The sequence below is a fragment of the Triticum dicoccoides genome, chromosome 2B (genome assembly GCF_002162155.2).
Source record: "Triticum dicoccoides isolate Atlit2015 ecotype Zavitan chromosome 2B, WEW_v2.0, whole genome shotgun sequence".
Taxonomy (NCBI): Eukaryota; Viridiplantae; Streptophyta; class Magnoliopsida; order Poales; family Poaceae; genus Triticum; species Triticum dicoccoides.
Genome location: NC_041383.1, coordinates 54,695,713 through 54,715,086, shown reverse-complemented (window position 1 = coordinate 54,715,086; position 19,374 = coordinate 54,695,713). Strand labels below are relative to the sequence as shown.

Sequence of the window (19,374 nt, the reverse complement as noted above, 5' to 3'; positions counted from 1 at the left end):
GGGGGTAGTGCACCTAGAACCTCAGTAATTGCGTCAATAAAATCCAGTTTTTATTATCTTCATACCTATAGTGCAGCAGCAGGAAACTAAATAAATCCTAATGGACAAAGAAGACGCCCCAAAATTCTCAGTAATTCTAACTAGCATTCCCCAAGCCGTATGAGTAGCAACGAATAATTCCAGTAAGGATACTTATTACTTCCTCTATAGTGATGTTATATTTCTTTAGACAGGGAGTACCACATAAATAATTAAGAACACCATGAGAAAAATCCTCTTTCTTTGTCTCCAACAAAACAATAATATGCAGGTCTCATGAACTTTTAAAGTAATGCTAAACAGTTTAAGCTCGTCAGCGTTAGATCACAATCACCGACAATATGCTGCTTATGTATAGAACATAAAGAGTGTTGAAAAAGGCATCAAATTCAGCTTCAATTTCAATGTTGCCAATGGTCACGGTGTTCTCTTTTAAACCATCGTACGTAGTAAGATCAATACTAGCAAGAGAAAACCTCATTTTGGAAAGTTTGCACCCTAGAGGACTTATTGTTCTTAATTCTACTATTGTAAGAAACATTCATATCATTTACACCCAAATTAACATTTATCTACTTAGCTTTATCTGCTAATATAGAACTACATATATATTTCAGTGAAGGAATGTTTCAGGACACAATTTTCACCCGAGTTAACATTCTGGCATATATGTGATTTCACTCTTGTGCAACGGCCACCAACTGCTTTCCGATGTTGCGACCATAGAAGAGCCCGACGAGCGCCGCCGGCACCTTCTCAATCCCCTCGGCGACATCCTCCATGTAGGTAATGTTCCCTTCCTTAAGGTGGCCCACCATCTCCTCTTCAAACTTGCGGTAGGTGCCGAAGTACTCCATCACCCGGAACCCCTCTATACGAATGCGCTTGGTGACCACGCAGGCGAGGTTGTGAATGCCCTCAGGACACTCCAGGTTGTATTGAGAGATCTGCCCGCACATGGCCACTCGACCGTGCACCCTCATGTTGAGTAGTGCCGCATCCAGCATTGCGCCGCCCACATTGTCAAAGTATATGTCGATGCCCTCCTGGAAGCACCTGAGAGAGCAAAGCATTATGGCACCAATTGCTATTGGTTAATCGGCCCAAAGTGTTGAACACAGTGGTATAGCAAGGAAAGGGGCTTGCAATTAACCTCTTTAGTGCAGCGTTGAGGTCCTGCTCCTTCTTGTAGTTGAAGGCGTCGTCGAATCCAAACTTTGTTTTCAGGAGGTTGACCTGAGGAGAAGACAATTTTATCCCATGAAAAATGTTGTATTACTGATGTTGTGAAATATATTCAATTTCGGGGATCATTGAGAAATTCCCAAAGGCAGCGACGGAATCAGTATGAACAGAACTATCCATTGACTGGGGCTGTGCACAAGAGGAGGAGAATAAAAAAACAAGAATGTACAAACCTTCTCATCAGAACCAGCACTGCCAACCACATAGCAGCCTGTGCTCTTGGCAAGCTGCCCAACAAGCTGTCCAACAGCGCCTGATGCTGCCGAGACAAAGACATAGTCTCCTTTTTTTGGCTTGGCCACGTTGAAGAATCCAGAAAATGCAGTAAGACCAGGCATGCCTAAATTAAAAAAATGCAGTTAGGGGGGGAAATCTACCAGTGTATATATCAGCTGTTAATTATGATCATAAGTAGCAAACACGAGTGATTATCAAGCTTCTAGGATGGGCTAGTACCTTAATTATGTGATTGATTATAGCAGAGTAGCAGACTATGGTCTACCAAGAAAGTAAGCAATAACTATCCGGTTTCAGAAAAACGAAAATGCTTAACAATGAATAGATTAGCTTGCGACGAATAAAAGTGAACTCACCGAGAACTCCTGCGTAGTACGATAACGGTAATTCAGGATGGTTGATCTTGAAAATCGACCCAGGCTTAGTGATCAAGGTGTATTCTTCACACGCTGTCATTCCCCACACCAGATCACCTGCCTTGAAATCCGGGTGCCCGGATTCTACCACCTTGCTCACGCCAAAAGTAGGTATAACCTGGTAGGAAGGATTCACCGAGGCACGAAATTGTCAAAGGTTCCGGTTCCAGAGGGAAAACACGATTCAGAAAAAAGAGAGGCTGAAAGCATCCATATGCTTTTCAAAATAAATACGGTTACCTCCCCGAGGACGAATTCTGGGTAGCTGGGCTCCGAGTGCTTGGTCATCCGTCTGCGCATGTAGGGATCGCAGGAGAGGTAGAGGTTCTTCACCATGACTACCGTCGACCCTGGCGGGACGGCCAGGCGCGCGGTCGCCGTGACGAGCTCCATGTCGTCCTCGGCCGGGAATCCCGTCACGTGCCGCTTCAGGATCACCCTCTTGTTGCTCACCTCCGCCGCTGCTGCCATTGCTTCCTTTCTTTCTTGGACGGACGCAACGCACCGATGAGCCTGGTGATTTTTGAGATATCAAACGCGTTAGGGTGGGCATGTTTCGTGCGTGGCGGATCGATGGAGTTCAAGCGGGTGGTGGGAGGAGCAGCCGGCCGGCCGGCCGGCAGATAAAACTGGGTTCGTCTTCTCCGCCAGGCCAGACCAACTCGTCCTCTCCGCCGTGGCATCATCGACACAAGAAACAAGGTTCTTGCTCTGTCGACTTGCATGAATTATATAAAAAATTACAGTACTTTTTAAGGGGAAATAAACTAATACTCCCTCCGTCTCAAAATAAGTGTCTCAACTCTCTCAACTTTATACTAGCTCTAGTGCAAATTTATACAAAGCTCAAGACACTTATTTTGGAACGGAGGGAGTACTTGGCAAGCTGATTTGTAACAAGATCTATGTATCAGCTTAGTGACATGCATGCACACGTACTATGTAAAAGGTAAAAACAAGGCTTGCTTCGACACTAATTGTTTTAAGGGGTGAGGCTAAGCTTTATTAAAGAATAACTAGAAAAGTTGACCATATTAGCACTAATCTTGATATTTGTATCAGCATGTTTATTTCGTTTAGGCATGTAGTATAAGGTTCAGAAGTTGTAGGTCAGCAAGGGTTCAGCGGAGGCGTGCCAAGAAGGCGAGATGCCAAGGCGCTGCGCGAGGCGGCTCCAACAATTGGCATCAGAGCCTTGTTGATCTGAGGTGGCAACGATGGTGCTGGCGGCTATGATGGCCGGCATGGCGGTGGCGAAGGCAATGGCTGCGACAGCAGCGACGCGGTGGACTCCATGTAGGTGGAGGACGCCGACGCGAGATGGAGGCCGTCGTCGGCGAGATGCCTCTGGTGGCTGGTTGCGGTGCGATGCCGCTAGGAGGAGACGGCGGTACGATGCTCCCACGAGGACGGTGTGATACCGCCACAAGGAGACGCGGCGGGATGCCACTAAGAACATGTATGGCGGCGCGATGCCGTCACTCGGTTCGGTGCGATGCCGACGGCGATGGTGTGATGCCATCGTCATCATGGAGAGTTGGCGCGAAGCCAGCAAATGTTGCGGTGTGATGTCGCAAGATGTTGACGGCGTGGTTATCAGCGCCGCGAAGGCGTCGTTCACGTCAAGAGGTGGCCATTGCTGGCGGCAAGACGAAGTGGTGATTGGCGCGGCGAGGACGTCATCCACGACAAGATGGTCCATGGTGACCGGCGCTGCGACAGCATCGTCCATGGCAAGCGGTTGCGGCGCTGCGATGGCGTCGTCATGTAGCTGCGGGTGACCCACATTGAAGAATATGATATCAAAATTAGGGGGTGAATGTGAGCACTAATCTTGATATTTGTATCAGCATGTTTATTTCGTTTAGGCATGTAGTGTAGGTTCAGAAGTTGTAGGTCAGCAAGGGTTCAGCTGAGGCGTGCCAAGAAGACGAGATGCGAAGCCGCTGTGCGAGGCGGCGCCAACAGACCATGCGTTGAAACGACGATACATAGCTACACATTTTCATAATAACAAAAACAGGAAAAGAGAAAACATGAAAAGATTATGTGACCTTATCAAATTCGTACACTTCTTTTGAATTCATGAACTTTTTTTCAAACCCACGAACAATTTTTGTATCAAGAACTTGTTTTAATCCATGAACAATTTTGAATTCAACAACATTTTTTGAATTCACACTTTTTTAATTTTGCAAGATTTTTGAATTCACACATTTTTTTGAATTGGTGAATTTTTTCAACTTACGAGTGAACAAACCGGAATAAAGAAACAAAATGAAAAAAAAGGCATGAGCTTCTGTCTCTAGCTCTGACTGTGCTCGTTGGGCTAGGCTCATGACGCGCAGGCGACACGAGCGACCTGCTCGCTACAAGAAAAGTGGGTGTGGCATTACGAGAAAAGTGGGGAGTTCAATGTTCGATCAACGTACAAACTGCTTGCTGATACAAAGAGGAGAAGGGTGGACTGGCTGGAAGGAAGACCGGCTAATTCTAGTAGTGCAGCTAGTCATAATCAGTGGAAGAAACTTCGGAGAGCAAGTGTACCAGCTAAGATTAAAAAAAAATTCGCTTGGAGGCTCGCTAAGAACTCCATCCCTACTGCTGAAACACTTGTCCGAAGGCACATTGGGGACTCGGAAACATATGATATCTGCTGCCAAGCCAGTGACACATGGAGACATGCTCTTATTGATTGCCAGATGTCCAAATCAGTGTGGTCTTTGGTGGATGAAGAATTAGTCGAACACATAATTCATGTCGCACGGAAGATACAAAACTTTGGCTGGCAACGATCCAAGATTCATGGATGAGAAGAAATTTGCCAAGGTACTTGTCATAATGTGGGCTATCTGGTGGGCGATGGTACTTGTCACAGATTTTTCAAAGCCCCTTGTCAACCATGCACTTTATTAACATGTATATGGAGGATGTGGAGATGATTCCTGTTGAATATATTGTGTACGTGTATATTTGTGTGTAGGGCCCACCTCCTGTTTCCTTTGTATAGCTGAGGTTGTAACCCACCTCTGTACTTATATATACGTGTCTGGTGCACCGATCAATACATTGAGATTGCACAGCCCATAACTTGTCCTTCTACATGGTATCTATCGCAGCAAGATCCTAAACCCTAAAGCCGCCGCCACCGCCGCGCCTCCACGCGCCGCCGCCGCCGCCACCACCATCCTCCCGGTCGCCGTCGCCGCTGGTGGTCGCCGCCGCCTCTCTCCACCACCTCGCCCACCGCTGCCGCCGCTTCTTTCCTAGGCCGCCGCCGCCGCTTGCTACCGCTTCCTCCCACGCTCCCGCACCCTCCCCTCCCACCTGTGCCGCAACCCGCACCCTTCCCTCCCACCCACGCCGCAACCCACACCACCCTGTCTCCCTCCGCCCGCGCTGAGTCCCAAACCCTAACCCTCGCCATGAGCTCCTCCTCGTCCACCGTCTCAAACCCGTTCGCCGGTCCCGATGTCACTCTCGTCCGCGACCTCAACATCCATGAGCGTGTTCCGGTCAAGCTTGATCACACCACCACGTCCTACTCCGCTTGGAAGCGGTATTTTTCGCTTGTGTTCCGTGAGTACCTCCTGCACGGCCACATGGACGACACCGTGGACTCGGCACTCATGATCAACGACGAGGAGTGGATGATCCTCGACGCCATCATCATCTGCTAGTTCTACCTCACCATCTCCAGCGACCTTTTCCACACCGTGGTGGACGACGAGCACGACGCCTATGCAGTCTGGACCAAGCTCAACGACCTCTTCACCGACAACCGGCTGCAGCGCAAGGTCCTCCTCTACGGTGAGTTTTACGGGTGCCAGCAACTTGACTCATCCATCGATGATTTTTGCATGCGCCTCAAGAAGCTCGCTGATGAGCTCCTCATCAGCACCCTCTCCGGCGGCCTCAACGAGGATTTCGGGAACGCCGCCTCTGACCTCACCCTCATCCCGGAGCCCACCTTCGCTAAGGTGGTCGCGTACCTCAAGTTGGAGGAGCGCCGGATGCGGGTGGCGCGGACTCGCGCGACCCACACCGCCCTCGTCGCCGGCACCCGTGGGGGTTCAGCCCCGCCACTGCCACGCCCGACGCCGCCACAGCCGGCGGCGCCCTCCTTCCGGCCAGGTTTCCCGCCCGCCCCGCCCGCCCCCTTCCCGCCGCCCCAGCCGGCGGCCAATGGGGGGGGGTCATCACGGCATTCGTCGTGGTGGCCGCAAGCAGGGGGCGCAGGCGCTCAGGGAGGAGCACCCCGCCCATCGCAGCAGGCTTCTCAGCCAGCCCCGTGGTACGCCGGCCAGAACCCATGGACCGGCATTGTACACGCCTACTCCATGCCGGTTCCTCTGGCCCGTGCACCTGGCATTCTCGGCACCCGGCCACAGCCACACCAGGCGTACTACGCCGCGCTGCAGCCCTACGCGGCTGTTGGGGAACGTAGTAATTTCAAAAAATTTCCTACGTACACGCAAGATCATGGTGATGGCATAGCAACGAGAGGGGAGAGTGTTGTCCACGTACCCTCGTAGACCGTAAGCGGAAGCGTTATGACAACGCGGTTGATGTAGTCGTACGTCTTCACGATCCGACCGATCCAAGTACCGAACGTACGGCACCTCCGAGTTCAGCACACGTTCAGCTTGATGACGATCCCCGGGCTCCGATCCAGCAAAGCTTCGGGGATGAGTTTCGTCAGCACGACGGCGTGGTGACGATGATGATGCTCTACCGGCGCAGGGCTTCGCCTAAACTCCGCGACAATATGACCGAGGTGGAATATGGTGGAGAGGGGCACCGCACACGGCTAAGGAACGATCCGTAGATCAACTTCTGTGTTCTAGGGTGCCCCCTGCCCCCGTATATAAAGGAGCAAGGGGGGAGGCCGACCGGCCCCTTGGGGCGCGCCAAGGAGGAGGAGTCCTCCTCCTAGTAGGAGTAGGACTCCCCTTTCCTACTCCTACTAGAAGGGGGAAAGGAAGGGGGAGAGGGGGAAGGAAAGGGGGGCGCCGCCCCCCCTCCTAGTCCAATTCGGACCAGAGGGAGAGGGGGAGCGCGGCCCACCCTGGCCGCCCCTCTCTCTTCCCACCAAGGCCCATGTGGCCCATTAACTCTCCCGGGGGGTTCCGGTAACCCTCCGACACTCCGGTTTTCTCCGAAATCACCCAGAACACTTCCGGTCTCCGAATATAGTCGTCCAATATATCAATCTTTATGTCTCGACCATTTAGAGACTCCTCGTTATGCCCGTGATCTCATCCGGGACTCCGAACAAACTTCGGTACATCAAAACTTATAAACTCATAATAAAACTATCATCGTAACGTTAAGCGTGCGGACCCTACGGGTTCGAGAACTATGTAGACATGACCTAGAACTATTCTCGGTCAATAACCAATAGCGGAACCTGGATGCCCATATTGGTTCCTACATATTCTACGAAGATCTTTATCGGTCAAACCGCATAACAACATACGTTGTTCCCTTTGTCATCGGTATGTTACTTGCCCGAGATTTGATCGTCGGTATCCAATACCTAGTTCAATCTCGTTACCGGCAAGTCTCTTTACTCGTTACGTAATGCATCATCCCGTAACCAACTCATTGGTCACATTGCTTGCAAGGCTTATAGTGATGTGCATTACCGAGAGGGCCCAGAGATACCTCTCCGACAATCGGAGTGACAAAACCTAATCTCGAAATACGCCAACTCAACATGTACCTTCGGAGACACCTGTAGTACTCCTTTATAATCACCCAGTTACATTGTGACGTTTGGTAGTACCCAAAGTGTTCCTCCGGTAAACGGGAGTTACATAATCTCATAGTTACAGGAACATGTATAAGTCATGAAGAAAGCAATAGCAATATACTAAACGATCAAGTGCTAGGCTAACGGAATGGGTCATGTCAATCACATCATTCTCCTAATGATGTGATCCCATTAATCAAATGACAACACATGTCTATGGTTAGGAAACATAACCATCTTTGATTAATGAGCTAGTCAAGTAGAGGCATACTAGTGACTATATGTTTGTCTATGTATTCACACATGTATCATGTTTCCGGTTAATACAATTCTAGCATGAATAATAAACATTTATCATGATATGAGGAAATAAATAATAACTTTATTGTTGCCTCTAGGGCATATTTCCTTCAGTCTCCCACTTGCACTAGAGTCAATAATCTAGATTACATAGTAATGATTCTAACACCCATGGAGTCTTGGTGCTGATCATGTTTTGCTCGTGAGAGAGGCTTAGTCAATGGGTCTGCAACATTCAGATCCGTATGTATCTTGCAAATTTCTATGTCTCCCACTTAGACTTGGTCCCGGATGGAATTGAAGCGTCTCTTGATGTGCTTGGTCCTCTTGTGAAATCTGGATTCCTTTGCCAAAGAAATTGCACCAGTATTGTCACAGAAGATCTTCATTGGTCCCGATGCACTAGGTATGACACCTAGATCGGAAATGAACTCCTTCATCCAGACTCCTTCATTTGCTGCTTCCGAAGCAGCTATGTACTCAGCTTCACATGTAGATCCCGCCACGACTCTTTGTTTAGAACTGCACCAACTTACAGCTCCACCGTTTAATTAAAATACGTATCCGGTTTGCGATTTAGAATCGTCCGGATCAGTGTCAAAGCTTGCATCGACGTAACTATTTACGACTAGCTCTTTGTCACCTCCATATACGAGAACCATATCCTTAGTCCTTTTCAGGTATTTCAGGATGTTCTTGACCGCTGTCCAGTGATCCACTCCTGGATTACTTTGGTACCTCCCTGCCAAACTTATTGCTAAGCATACGTCAGGTCTGGTACACAACATTGCATACATGATAGAGCCTATGGCTGAAGCATAGGGAATATCTTTCATTTTCTCTCTATCTTCTGCTGTGGTCGGGCATTGAGTTTGACTCAACTTCACACCTTGAAGCACGGGCAAGAACCCTTTCTTTGCCTGATCCATTTTGAACTTTTTCAAAATTTTATCAAGGTATGCGCTTTGTGAAAGTCCTATTAAGCGTCTTGATGTATCTCTATAGATCTTGATGCCCAATATGTAAGCAGCTTCACCTACATCTTTCATTGAAAAACTTTTATTCAAGTATCCCTTTATGCTATCCAGAAATTCTATATCATTTCCAATTAATAATATGTCATCTACATATAATATCAGAAATGCTACAGAGCTCCCACTCACTTTCTTGTAAATACAGGCTTCTCCAAAAGTCTGTATAAAACCACATGATTTGATCACACTATCAAAGCGTGTATTCCAACTCCGAGATGCTTGCACCAGTCCATAAATGGATCGCTAGAGCTTGCACACTTTGTTAGCACCTTTTGGATTAACAAAACCTTCTGGCTGCATCATATACAACTCTTCTTCCAGAAATCCATTCAAGAATGCAGTTTTGACATCCATTTGCCAGATTTCATAATCATGAAATGCAGCAATAGCTAACATGATTCGTACAGACTTAAGCATCGCTACGGGTGAGAAAGTCTCATCGTAGTCAACCCCTTGAACTTGTCGAAAACCTTTCGCAACAAGTCGAGCTTTATAGACAGTTACATTACCATCAACGTCAGTCTTCTTCTTAAAGATCCATTTATTCTCAATGGCTTGCTGATCATCGGGCAAGTCAACCAAAGTCCATACTTTGTTCTCATACATGGATCCCATCTCAGATTTCATGGCCTCTAGCCATTTTGCAGAATCTGGGCTCATCATCGCTTCCTCATAGTTCGTAGGTTCATCATGGTCAAGTAACATGACTTCCAGAATAGGATTACCGTACCACTCTAGTGCGGATCTTACTCTGGTAGACCTACGAGGTTCAGTAGAAACTTGATCTAAAGTTTCATGACCAATATCATTAGCTTCCTCACTAATTAGTGTAGTTGTCACAGGAACCGGTTCTTGTGATGAACTACTTTCCAACAAGGGAGTAGATACAGTTATCTCATCAAGTTCTACTTTCCTCCCACTCATTTCTTTCGAGAGAAACTCCTTCTCTAGAAAGGATCCGATTTTAGCAATAAAAAGCTTGCCCTCAGATCTGTGATAGAAGGTGTACCCAATGGTCTCTTTTGGGTATCCTATGAAGACACATTTCTCTGATTTAGGTTCGAGCTTATCTGGTTGAAGTTTCTTCACATAAGCATCGCAGCCCCAAACTTTAAGAAACGACAACTTTGGTTTCTTGCCAAACCACAGTTCATAAGGCGTCGTCTCAACGGATTTTGATGGTGTCCTATCTAACGTGAATGCGGCCGTCTCTAAAGCATAACCCCAAAACGATAGCGGTAAATCAGTAAGAGACATCATAGATCGCATCATATCTAGTAAAGTACGATTACGACGTTCGGACACACCATTTCGTTGTGGTGTTCCGGGTGGCGTGAGTTGCGAAACTATTCCGCATTGTTTCAAATGTAAACCAAACTCGTAACTCAAATATTTTCCTCCACGATCAGATTGTAGAAACTTTATTTTCTTGTTACGATGATTTTCCACTTCACTCTGAAATTCTTTGAACTTTTAAATGTTTCAGACTTGTGTTTCATCAAGTAGATATACCCATATCTGCTCAAGTCATCTGTGAAGGTGAGAAAATAACGATACCCGCCGCGAGCTTCAACATTCATTGGCCCACAAACATCAGTATGTATGATTTCCAACAAATCAGTTGCTCGCTCCATAGTTCCGGAGAACGGCGTTTTAGTCATCTTGCCCATAAGGCACGGTTCGCAAGTACCAAGTGATTCATAATCAAGTGATTCCAAAAGCCCATCAGTATGGAGTTTCTTCATGCGCTTTACACCGATATGACCTAAATGGCAGTGCCATAAATAAGTTGCACTATCATTATCAACTCTGCATCTTTTGGTTTCAATACTATGAATATGTGTATCACTACTATCGAGATTCAATAAAAATAGACCACTCTTCAAGGGTGCATGACCATAAAAGATATTACTCATATAAATAGAACAACCATTATTCTCTGATTTAAATGAATAACCGTCTCGCATCAAACAAGATCCAGATATAATGTTCATGCTTAACGCTGGCACCAAATAACAATTATTTAGGTCTAAAACTAATCCCGATGGTAGATGTAGAGGTAGCGTGCCGACCGCGATCACATCGACTTTGGAACCATTTCCCACGCGCATCGTCACCTCGTCCTTAGCCAATCTTCGTTTAATCCGTAGTCCCTGTTTCGAGTTGCAAATATTAGCAACAAAACCGGTATCAAATACCCAGGTACTACTGCGAGCATTAGTAAGGTACACATCAATAACATGTATATCACATATACCTTTGTTCACTTTGCCATCCTTCTTATCCGCCAAATACTTGGGGTAGTTTCGCTTCCAGTGTCCAGTCTGCTTGCAGTAGAAGCACTCAGTTTCAGGCTTTGGTCCAGACTTGGGTTTCTTCTCTTGAGCAGCAACTTGTTTGTTGTTCTTCTTCAAGTTCCCCTTCTTCTTCGCTTTGCCCTTTTTCTTGAAACTGGTGGTCTTGTTAACCATCAACACTTGATGCTCCTTCTTGATTTCTACCTCCGCGGCTTTTAGCATTGCGAAGAGCTCAGGAATAGTCGTGTCCATCCCTTGCATACTATAGTTCATCACGAAGCTCTTGTAGCTTGGTGGCAGTGATTGGAGAATTCTGTCAATGACACTATCATCAGGAAGATTAACTCCCAGTTGAATCAAGTGATTATTATACCCAGACATTTTGAGTATGTGTTCACTGACAGAACTATTCTCTTCCATCTTGCAGCTATAGAACTTATTGGAGACTTCATATCTCTCAATCCGGGCATTTGCTTGAAATATTAACTTCAACTCCTGGAACATCTCATATGCCCCATGACATTCAAAACGTCGTTGAAGACCTGGTTCTAAGCCTAAAGCATGGCACACTGAACTATCGAGTAATCATCAGCTTTGCTCTGCCAGACGTTCTTAACATCGTCAGTTGCATCAGCAGCAGGCCTGGCACCTAGCGGTGCTTCCAGGACGTAATTCTTCTGTGCAACAATGAGGATAATCCTTAGGTTACAGACCCAGTCCGTGTAATTGCTACCATCATCTTTCAACTTTGCTTTCTCAAGGAACGCATTAAAATTCAACGGAACAACAGCACGAGCCATCTATCTACAACAAACATAGACAAGTAAAATACTATCAGGTACTAAGTTCATGATAAATTTAAGTTCAATTAATCATATTACTTAAGAACTCCTACTTAGACAGACATCTCTCTAGTCATCTAAGTGATCACGTGATCCAAATCAACTAAACCATGTCCGATCATCACGTGTGATGGAGTAGTTTCAATGGTGAACATCATTATGTTGATCATATCTACTATATGATTCACGCTCGACCTTTCGGTCTCCATGTTCCGAGGCCATATCTGTATATGCTAGGCTCATCAATTTAACCCGAGTATTCCGCGTGTGCAACTGTTTTGCACCCGTTGTATTTGAACGTAGAGCCTATCACACCCGATCATCATGTGGTGTCTCAGCACGAAGAACTTTCGCAACGGTGCATACTCAGGGAGAACACTTCTTGATAATTAGTGAGAGATCATCTTAAAATGCTACCGTCAATCAAAGCAAGATAAGATGCATAAAGGATAAACATCACATGCAATCAATATAAGTGATATGATATGGCCATCATCATCTTGTGCTTGTGATCTCCATCTTCGAAGCACCGTCGTGATCACCATCGTCACTGGCGCGACACCTTGATCTCCATCGTAGCATCGTTGTCGTTACGCCATCGATTGCTTCTACGACTATCGTTACCGCTTAGTGATAAAGTAAAGCAATTATAGGGCGTTTGCATTTCATACAATAAAGCGAAAACCATATGGCTCCTGCCAGTTGCCGATAACTTTGGTTACAAAACATGATCATCTCATACAATAAAATATAGCATCACGTCTTAACCATATCACATCATAACATGCCCTGCAAAAACAAGTTAGACGTCCTCTACTTTATTGTTGCAAATTTTACGTGGCTGCTACGGGCTTAGCAAGAACCGTTCTTACCTACGCATCAAAACCACAACGATAGTTCGTCAAGTTAGTGCTGTTTTAACCTTCGCAAGGACCGGGCGTAGCCACACTCGATTCAGCTAAAGTGAGAGAGACAGACACCCGCCAGCCACCTTTAAGCACGAGTGCTCGTAACGGTGAAACCAGTCTCGCGTAAGCGTACGGTAATGTCGGTCTGGGCCGCTTCATCTCACAATACCGCCGAACCAAAGTATGACATGCTGGTAAGCAGTATGACTTGTATCGCCCACAACTCACTTGTGTTCTACTCGTGCATATGACATCTACGCATAAAACCTGGCTCGGATGCCACTGTTGGGGAACGAAGTAATTTCAAAAAAAATTCTACGAACACGCAAGATCATGGTGATGGCATAGCAACGAGAGGGGAGAGTGTTGTCCATGTACCCTCATAGACCGTAAGCGAAAGCGTTATGACAACGCGGTTGATGTAGTTGTACGTCTTCACGATCTGACCGATCCAAGTACCGAACATACGGCACCTCCGAGTTCAGCACACGTTCAGCTCGATGACGATCCCCGGGCTCCGATCCAGCAAAGCTTCAGGGATGAGTTCCGTTAGCACGACGGCGTGGTGACGATGATGATGCTCTACCGGCGCAGGGCTTCGCCTAAACTCCGCGACGATATGACCGAGGTGGAATATGGTGGAGGGGGGCACCGCACACGGCTAAGGAACGATCCGTAGATCAACTTCTGTGTTCTAGGGTGCCCCCTGCCCCCGTATATAAAGGATCAAGGGGGAGGCCGGCCGGCCCCTTGGGGCGCGCCAAGGAGGAGTCCTCCTCCTCCTAGTAGGAGTAGGACTCCCCCTTTCCTACTCCTACTAGCAGGGGGAAAGGAAGGGGGAGAGGGGGAAGGAAAGGGGCGCGCCGCCCCCCTCCTAGTCCAATTCAGACCAGAGGGAGAGGGGGAGCACGGCCCACCCTGGCCGCCCCTCTCTCTTCCCACCAAGGCCCATGTGGCCCATTAACTCTCCCGGGGGGGTTCCGGTAACCCTCTGGCACTTCGGTTTTCTCTAAAATCACCCGGAACACTTCCGGTGTCCGAATATAGTCGTCCAATATATCAATCTTTATGTCTCGACCATTTCGAGACTCCTCGTTATGTCCATGATCACATCCGGGACTCCGAACAAACTTCGGTACATCAAAACTTATAAACTCATAATAAAACTGTCATCGTAACGTTAAGCGTGCGGACCCTACGGGTTCGAGAACTATGTAGACATGACCTAGAACTATTCTCGGTCAATAACCAATAGCGGAACCTGGATGCCCATATTGGTTCCTACATATTCTACGAAGATCTTTATCGGTCAAACCGCATAAGAACATACGTTGTTCCCTTTGTCATCGGTATGTTACTTGCCCGAGATTTGATTGTCGGTATCCAATACCTAGTTCAATCTCGTTACCGGCAAGTCTCTTTACTCGTTACGTAATGCATCATTCCGTAACCAACTCATTGGTCACATTGCTTGCAAGGCTTATACTGATGTGCATTACCGAGAGGGCCCAGAGATACCTCTCCGACAATCGGAGTGACAAAACCTAATCTCGAAATACGCCAACTCAACATGTACCTTCGGAGACACCTGTAGTACTCCTTTATAATCACCCAGTTACGTTGTGACGTTTGGTAGTACCCAAAGTGTTCCTCCGGTAAACGGGAGTTGCATAATCTCATAGTTACAGGAACATGTATAAGTCATGAAGAAAGCAATAGCAATATACTAAACGATCAAGTGCTAGGCTAACGGAATGGGTCATGTCAATCACATCATTCTCCTAGTGATGTGATCCCATTAATCAAATGACAATACATGTCTATGGTTAGGAAACATAACCATCTTTGATTAATGAGCTAGTCAAGTAGAGGCATACTAGTGACTATATGTTTGTCTATGTATTCACACATGTATCATGTTTCCGGTTAATACAATTCTAGCATGAATAATAAACATTTATCATGATATGAGGAAATAAATAATAACTTTATTATTGCCTCTAGGGCATATTTCCTTCAGCGGCGCCCTACGGTCAGCAGACGCCGCCAGGTGGGCCCCCGCTGCTGCCCCTGACGGCCGCACCGCCTCTCCCGCCGGCACCATGGGACCCGGCCCTTTTGGCGGCTCTCCACAACACTCCTTCCCCGTCCAGTGACACCGGCGGCGGCGACTGGTACATGGATAGCGGCGCCACTGCTCACATGGCGGCGTACCCCGGTAACCTCCACACCGCCTATCCTGTCCACACCTCCAATCGCATCACCGTCAGTGACGGCTCTTCTCTTCCTATAACCCATATTGGTCATACATATTTTTCGTCTAACTCCACTCCCATATCCATGTCTAATATTCTAGTTTCTCCTGAACTTATTAAAAATCTTGTTTCTGTTCGTTCTCTTACACGTGAAAATCCGGTTACCGTTGAATTTGACGAATTTGTTTTTTCTGTTAAGGATGCTCGCACGCGGATGATGCTCCACCGATGTGACATCCACGATGAGCTCTACTCGGTTCACTCCGCCACCTCCACCACTTCCGCCGCCCCTGTCGCTCTCGCCACCGGAGTGGATCTTTGGCATGCTCGCTTGGGTCATCCTAATCCTGCCACCCTTCGCCACATACTTCGGAGTTTTTCTTTCACGTGTAATAAGAACGAGGATCACTCGTGTCATGCATGTCGCCTCGGCAAACATGCTCGTCTTCCGTTTAGGGCTTCTTCTTTTCTTGCATCGTACCCGTTTGAGTTAATTCACAGTGATGTTTGGACCTCTCCTGTTGCCAGTAATACGGGCTTTCTTTATTATCTTGTCATACTTGATGATTTTTCGCATTATGTGTGGACCTTCCCATTGCACCACAAGTCGGATGTTATATCCACTCTCGCCGCCTTATACTCTTATGTTCTCACGCAGTTTGGTTGTCCCATTCTTGCCTTGCAGACAGACAACGGGAAGGAGTTTGACAACCTCGCTGTTCATAATCTTCTCACCACACATGGCACGATCTTTTGTCTCACTTGCCCATACACCTCGCAGCAGAACGGTCGTGTTGAGCACATCCTTCGTACTCTCAATGACTGCGTTAGGGCTCTTCTCTTTCATGCCAATGTGCCTCCACGCTTTTGGCCTGACGCTCTCGCCACCGCTTCTCTCCTCATCAACATCCGCCCATGGCGTACTCACGGGAACTTTACACCTCATCATCTTCTCTTCGGTGCACCCCCCCTCTTATGATGGACTTTGCATCTTCGGCTGCCTTTGCTACCCTAGCATCGCCGCTACTGCGCCTCATAAGCTTGCACCCCGCTCCGTCGCCTGCATCTTTCTCGGCTACCCACCTAACACTAAGGGCTATTGTTGTTATGATCCCGTCTCCCATCGTGTTTTCACCTCCCGACATGTTTACTTTGATGAGATGGTGTTTCCGTTTCAGCAGCAGGTACCTCTTGTCGTCTCGTCACCACCGGCCACCGGCGGCCCTTCGACGACTTCGTCAGGTGGACGGTCCCGTTCGGCCCGTGCACCGCCTCCGGGCTTTGGCGGTCCTCGCGCCCTCACGCTGGCGCCCGCCCCCTCGGCCTCCTCGGCCGACTCCGACGGCGCAGCTGGCGCCCCTCCTTCACCCGCCGCCCCTGACTCGGGCGCCGCGGGATCGGGCGCTGCTGGCTCGGCCTCTTCTTCAGCCGCCTCGATGCCAGCCGCCTCGCCGACCCCGGCACCGGCCACCTCGCCAGCCCTGACGCCGGCCTCCTCGCCGGCTCCGACGCCGGCCTCCTCACCGGCTCCGACGCCGGCCGCCTCGCTGGTCCCGACGCCGGCCGCCTCGCCGGCTGCCTCGCTGGTGGCTCCGACGGCGCAGCCTGGCCCAGTCACACGCGCTCGTACCAGCGTTCATCGTCCGAGCCTCCAGTACTCGAGCGACGAGTACGTCCTTGCCGCCTCCACCGTGGAGCCGTCGCCTATTCCCGCATCCTCTTGCGCCGCCCTCCGTGATCCTCACTGGCTTGCGGCGATGCAGGAAGAGTTCGATGCTCTTCAACGGAACCGCACCTGGACACTGGTTCCCCGGCCTCCTCGCACCAACGTCATCACCGGCAAGTGGGTCTTTCGCGATAAGACCTGCTCGGATGGTACTCTCGAGCGCTACAAGGCTCGCTGGGTGGTCCATGGTTTCCGCCAACGCGTTGGAGTGGACTTCACTGAGACGTTTGCCCCGGTTGTAAAACCGGGCACGATCCGCACCGTCCTCCAGCTTGCCGTGTCCCGCGGCTGGCCCGTTCACCAGATGGACGTCTCCAACGCCTTTCTCCACGGCCATCTTGAGGAGCAGGTGTATTGTGAGCAACCCACCGGTTTGGTCGACGCCTCACTTCCCGGCCATGTGTGTCTGCTGTCCCGCTCTCTTTACGGGCTCAAGCAGGCACCCCGCGCCTCGTACCAGTGGATCGTCGGGTTTCTTCAGACACTGGGCTTCAGCGTTACTCGCTCAGATGCCTCACTGATTGTCTATCGCCACGGTGACACGACTGCATATTTGCTTCTTTACGTCGATGACATCATCCTGACGGCCTCCTCTGCAGCTATTCTTCAACAGATTACTCTCCGGCTGCGTGACGAGTTTGCTATGAAGGACCTGGGTGCTCTACATTATTTCCTTGGCATTGAGGTCGTTCGGCGTCCGGACGGTTTCTTTCTTCATCAGCAGAAGTATGCACATGAGCTTCTTGAGCGTGCTGGCATGCTCAACTATCACCCTGTTGCTACTCCTGTTGACACGAAGGCCAAGGTCTCTGCTCTTGAGGGCTCGCCTGCGTCGGATGCTCCTTTCTACCGGTCTATCGTCGACGCTCTTCAGTATTTGACTCTCACCAGACCAGATCTTCAGTATGTTGTTCAGCAGGTGTGTATCCACATGCTCGCCCCTCGTGACTCTCATTGGACTCTCGTGAAGCGGATCCTTCGTTACATCCGCGGCACGATGACCCTCGGGTTGACACTCACGACGTCTACTTTTCTGGAGATGGTGGCCTACTCCGATGCAGACTGGGCTGGCTGCCCCGATACTCGTCGGTCCACCTCTGGCTACCGCGTCTACCTCGGTCCTTCACTCGTCTCGTGGTCATCCAAGCGACAACCCACGGTTTCGCGCTCCAGCGCGGAGGCTGAGTACCGAGCTGTGGCCAACGCTGTTGCCGAGTGCACCTGGCTATGACAGTTACTTCAGGAGCTGCATCACGACGTCTCCCAGGCTACGGTTGTCTACTGTGAGAACGTTTCTGCGGTGTACCTCTCCGCCAACCCCGTTCATCATTGCCGGACTAAACACATTGAGCTGGACATTCACTTTGTGCGCGAGCAGGTGGCTCTTGGACGTATTCGGGTTCTCCATGTGTCGACTGCACAACAGTTCGCTGATGTGATGACGAAGGGACTGCCGACTTCTACCTTCGAGGAGTTCCGTTCCAGTCTTTGCGTCACTGGCGCCGCTTCGACTGCGGGGGGTGTTGAGTATATTCTGTATGTGTATATTTGTGTGTAGGGCCCACCTCTGTTTTCTTTTGTATAGTTAAGGTTGTGGCCCACCTCTGTACTTATATATACGTGTCTGGTGCACCGATCAATACATTGAGATTGCACAGCCCATAACTTGTCCTTCTACAATTCCACCAAAGGAAAAGATATACGGGCAGCACAAAATATGAGTTGAGAGAAAATGGGTAAAAGCGCCTGCAGGCTTACCAAAAATCAATGTGGATGCTGCCATTTCTAAGCATGAAGATGGAGGAGCTAGCGCTGCTGTTTGGGGAGATGGGAATGGGAAATACCTTGGTGCAGCGGCCACAAGATATGAAGGAATAACAGACCCAGAAATCCCAGAGGCTCTAGCTTGCTGCGAAGGATTTTATTTAGCTGTTGATCTCAATCTTTCAAGTATGCATGTAGCTCCTGATTGTTCTGCCACTTTAGTCATCTTAAGGGGAAGTACATAGGAGCATCGTCAATGATCATTCGAGAGATCCAAGCAAGGTGGAGTCAATATCCTGAAACAAAGATAGTGCATGAAGGAAGGGAGACAAACTTTGAAGCTGATGACCTTGAAAAGGCCGCAACTACTAGAACTAATGGCCTTCATGTTTGGCTTAGTACCATTCCAGACCTTATTTGTATTGATGACATCCCTCCCTCCCATCCATCCCGTCCCTCCCCCGTGCGGCGGCGTCGCCCCGCACCGGGGAGCCCCCGCCCTCCTCCTACAGCCTCGCTCCTCCTCCACTCCCCTCCGCCGCCGTCGCCCGGGGTG

The 19,374-nt window shown here is 48.8% G+C and overlaps 1 protein-coding gene across 1 annotated transcript; it reads right to left on the bottom strand.

The window, feature by feature from the left end:
* Positions 1-716: 716 nt before the first annotated feature.
* On the bottom strand, positions 717-2,408 carry LOC119367091 (2-alkenal reductase (NADP(+)-dependent)-like). The gene is made up of 5 exons (XM_037632711.1): positions 2,178-2,408; positions 1,878-2,055; positions 1,458-1,624; positions 1,193-1,275; positions 717-1,095 (listed from the first exon to the last, which is right to left on the bottom strand). Exons 1-5 carry the CDS (start codon positions 2,406-2,408, stop codon positions 717-719), a joined length of 1,038 nt encoding a protein of 345 aa, XP_037488608.1.
* Positions 2,409-19,374: the final 16,966 nt, after the last annotated feature.

What these genes read in the sequence shown, in the direction of transcription:
- LOC119367091 (XM_037632711.1), bottom strand. Translation starts at nt 2,408, where the DNA reads ATGGCAGCAGCGGCGGAGGTGAGCAACAAGAGGGTGATCCTGAAGCGG. An exon ending in CAGAATTCGTCCTCGGGGAG is followed by an intron (nt 2,056 to 2,177) that starts GTAACCGTATTT and finishes CCTTCCTACCAG; the next exon opens with GTTATACCTACTTTTGGCGT. An exon ending in GTACTACGCAGGAGTTCTCG is followed by an intron (nt 1,625 to 1,877) that starts GTGAGTTCACTT and finishes TTTTTAATTTAG; the next exon opens with GCATGCCTGGTCTTACTGCA.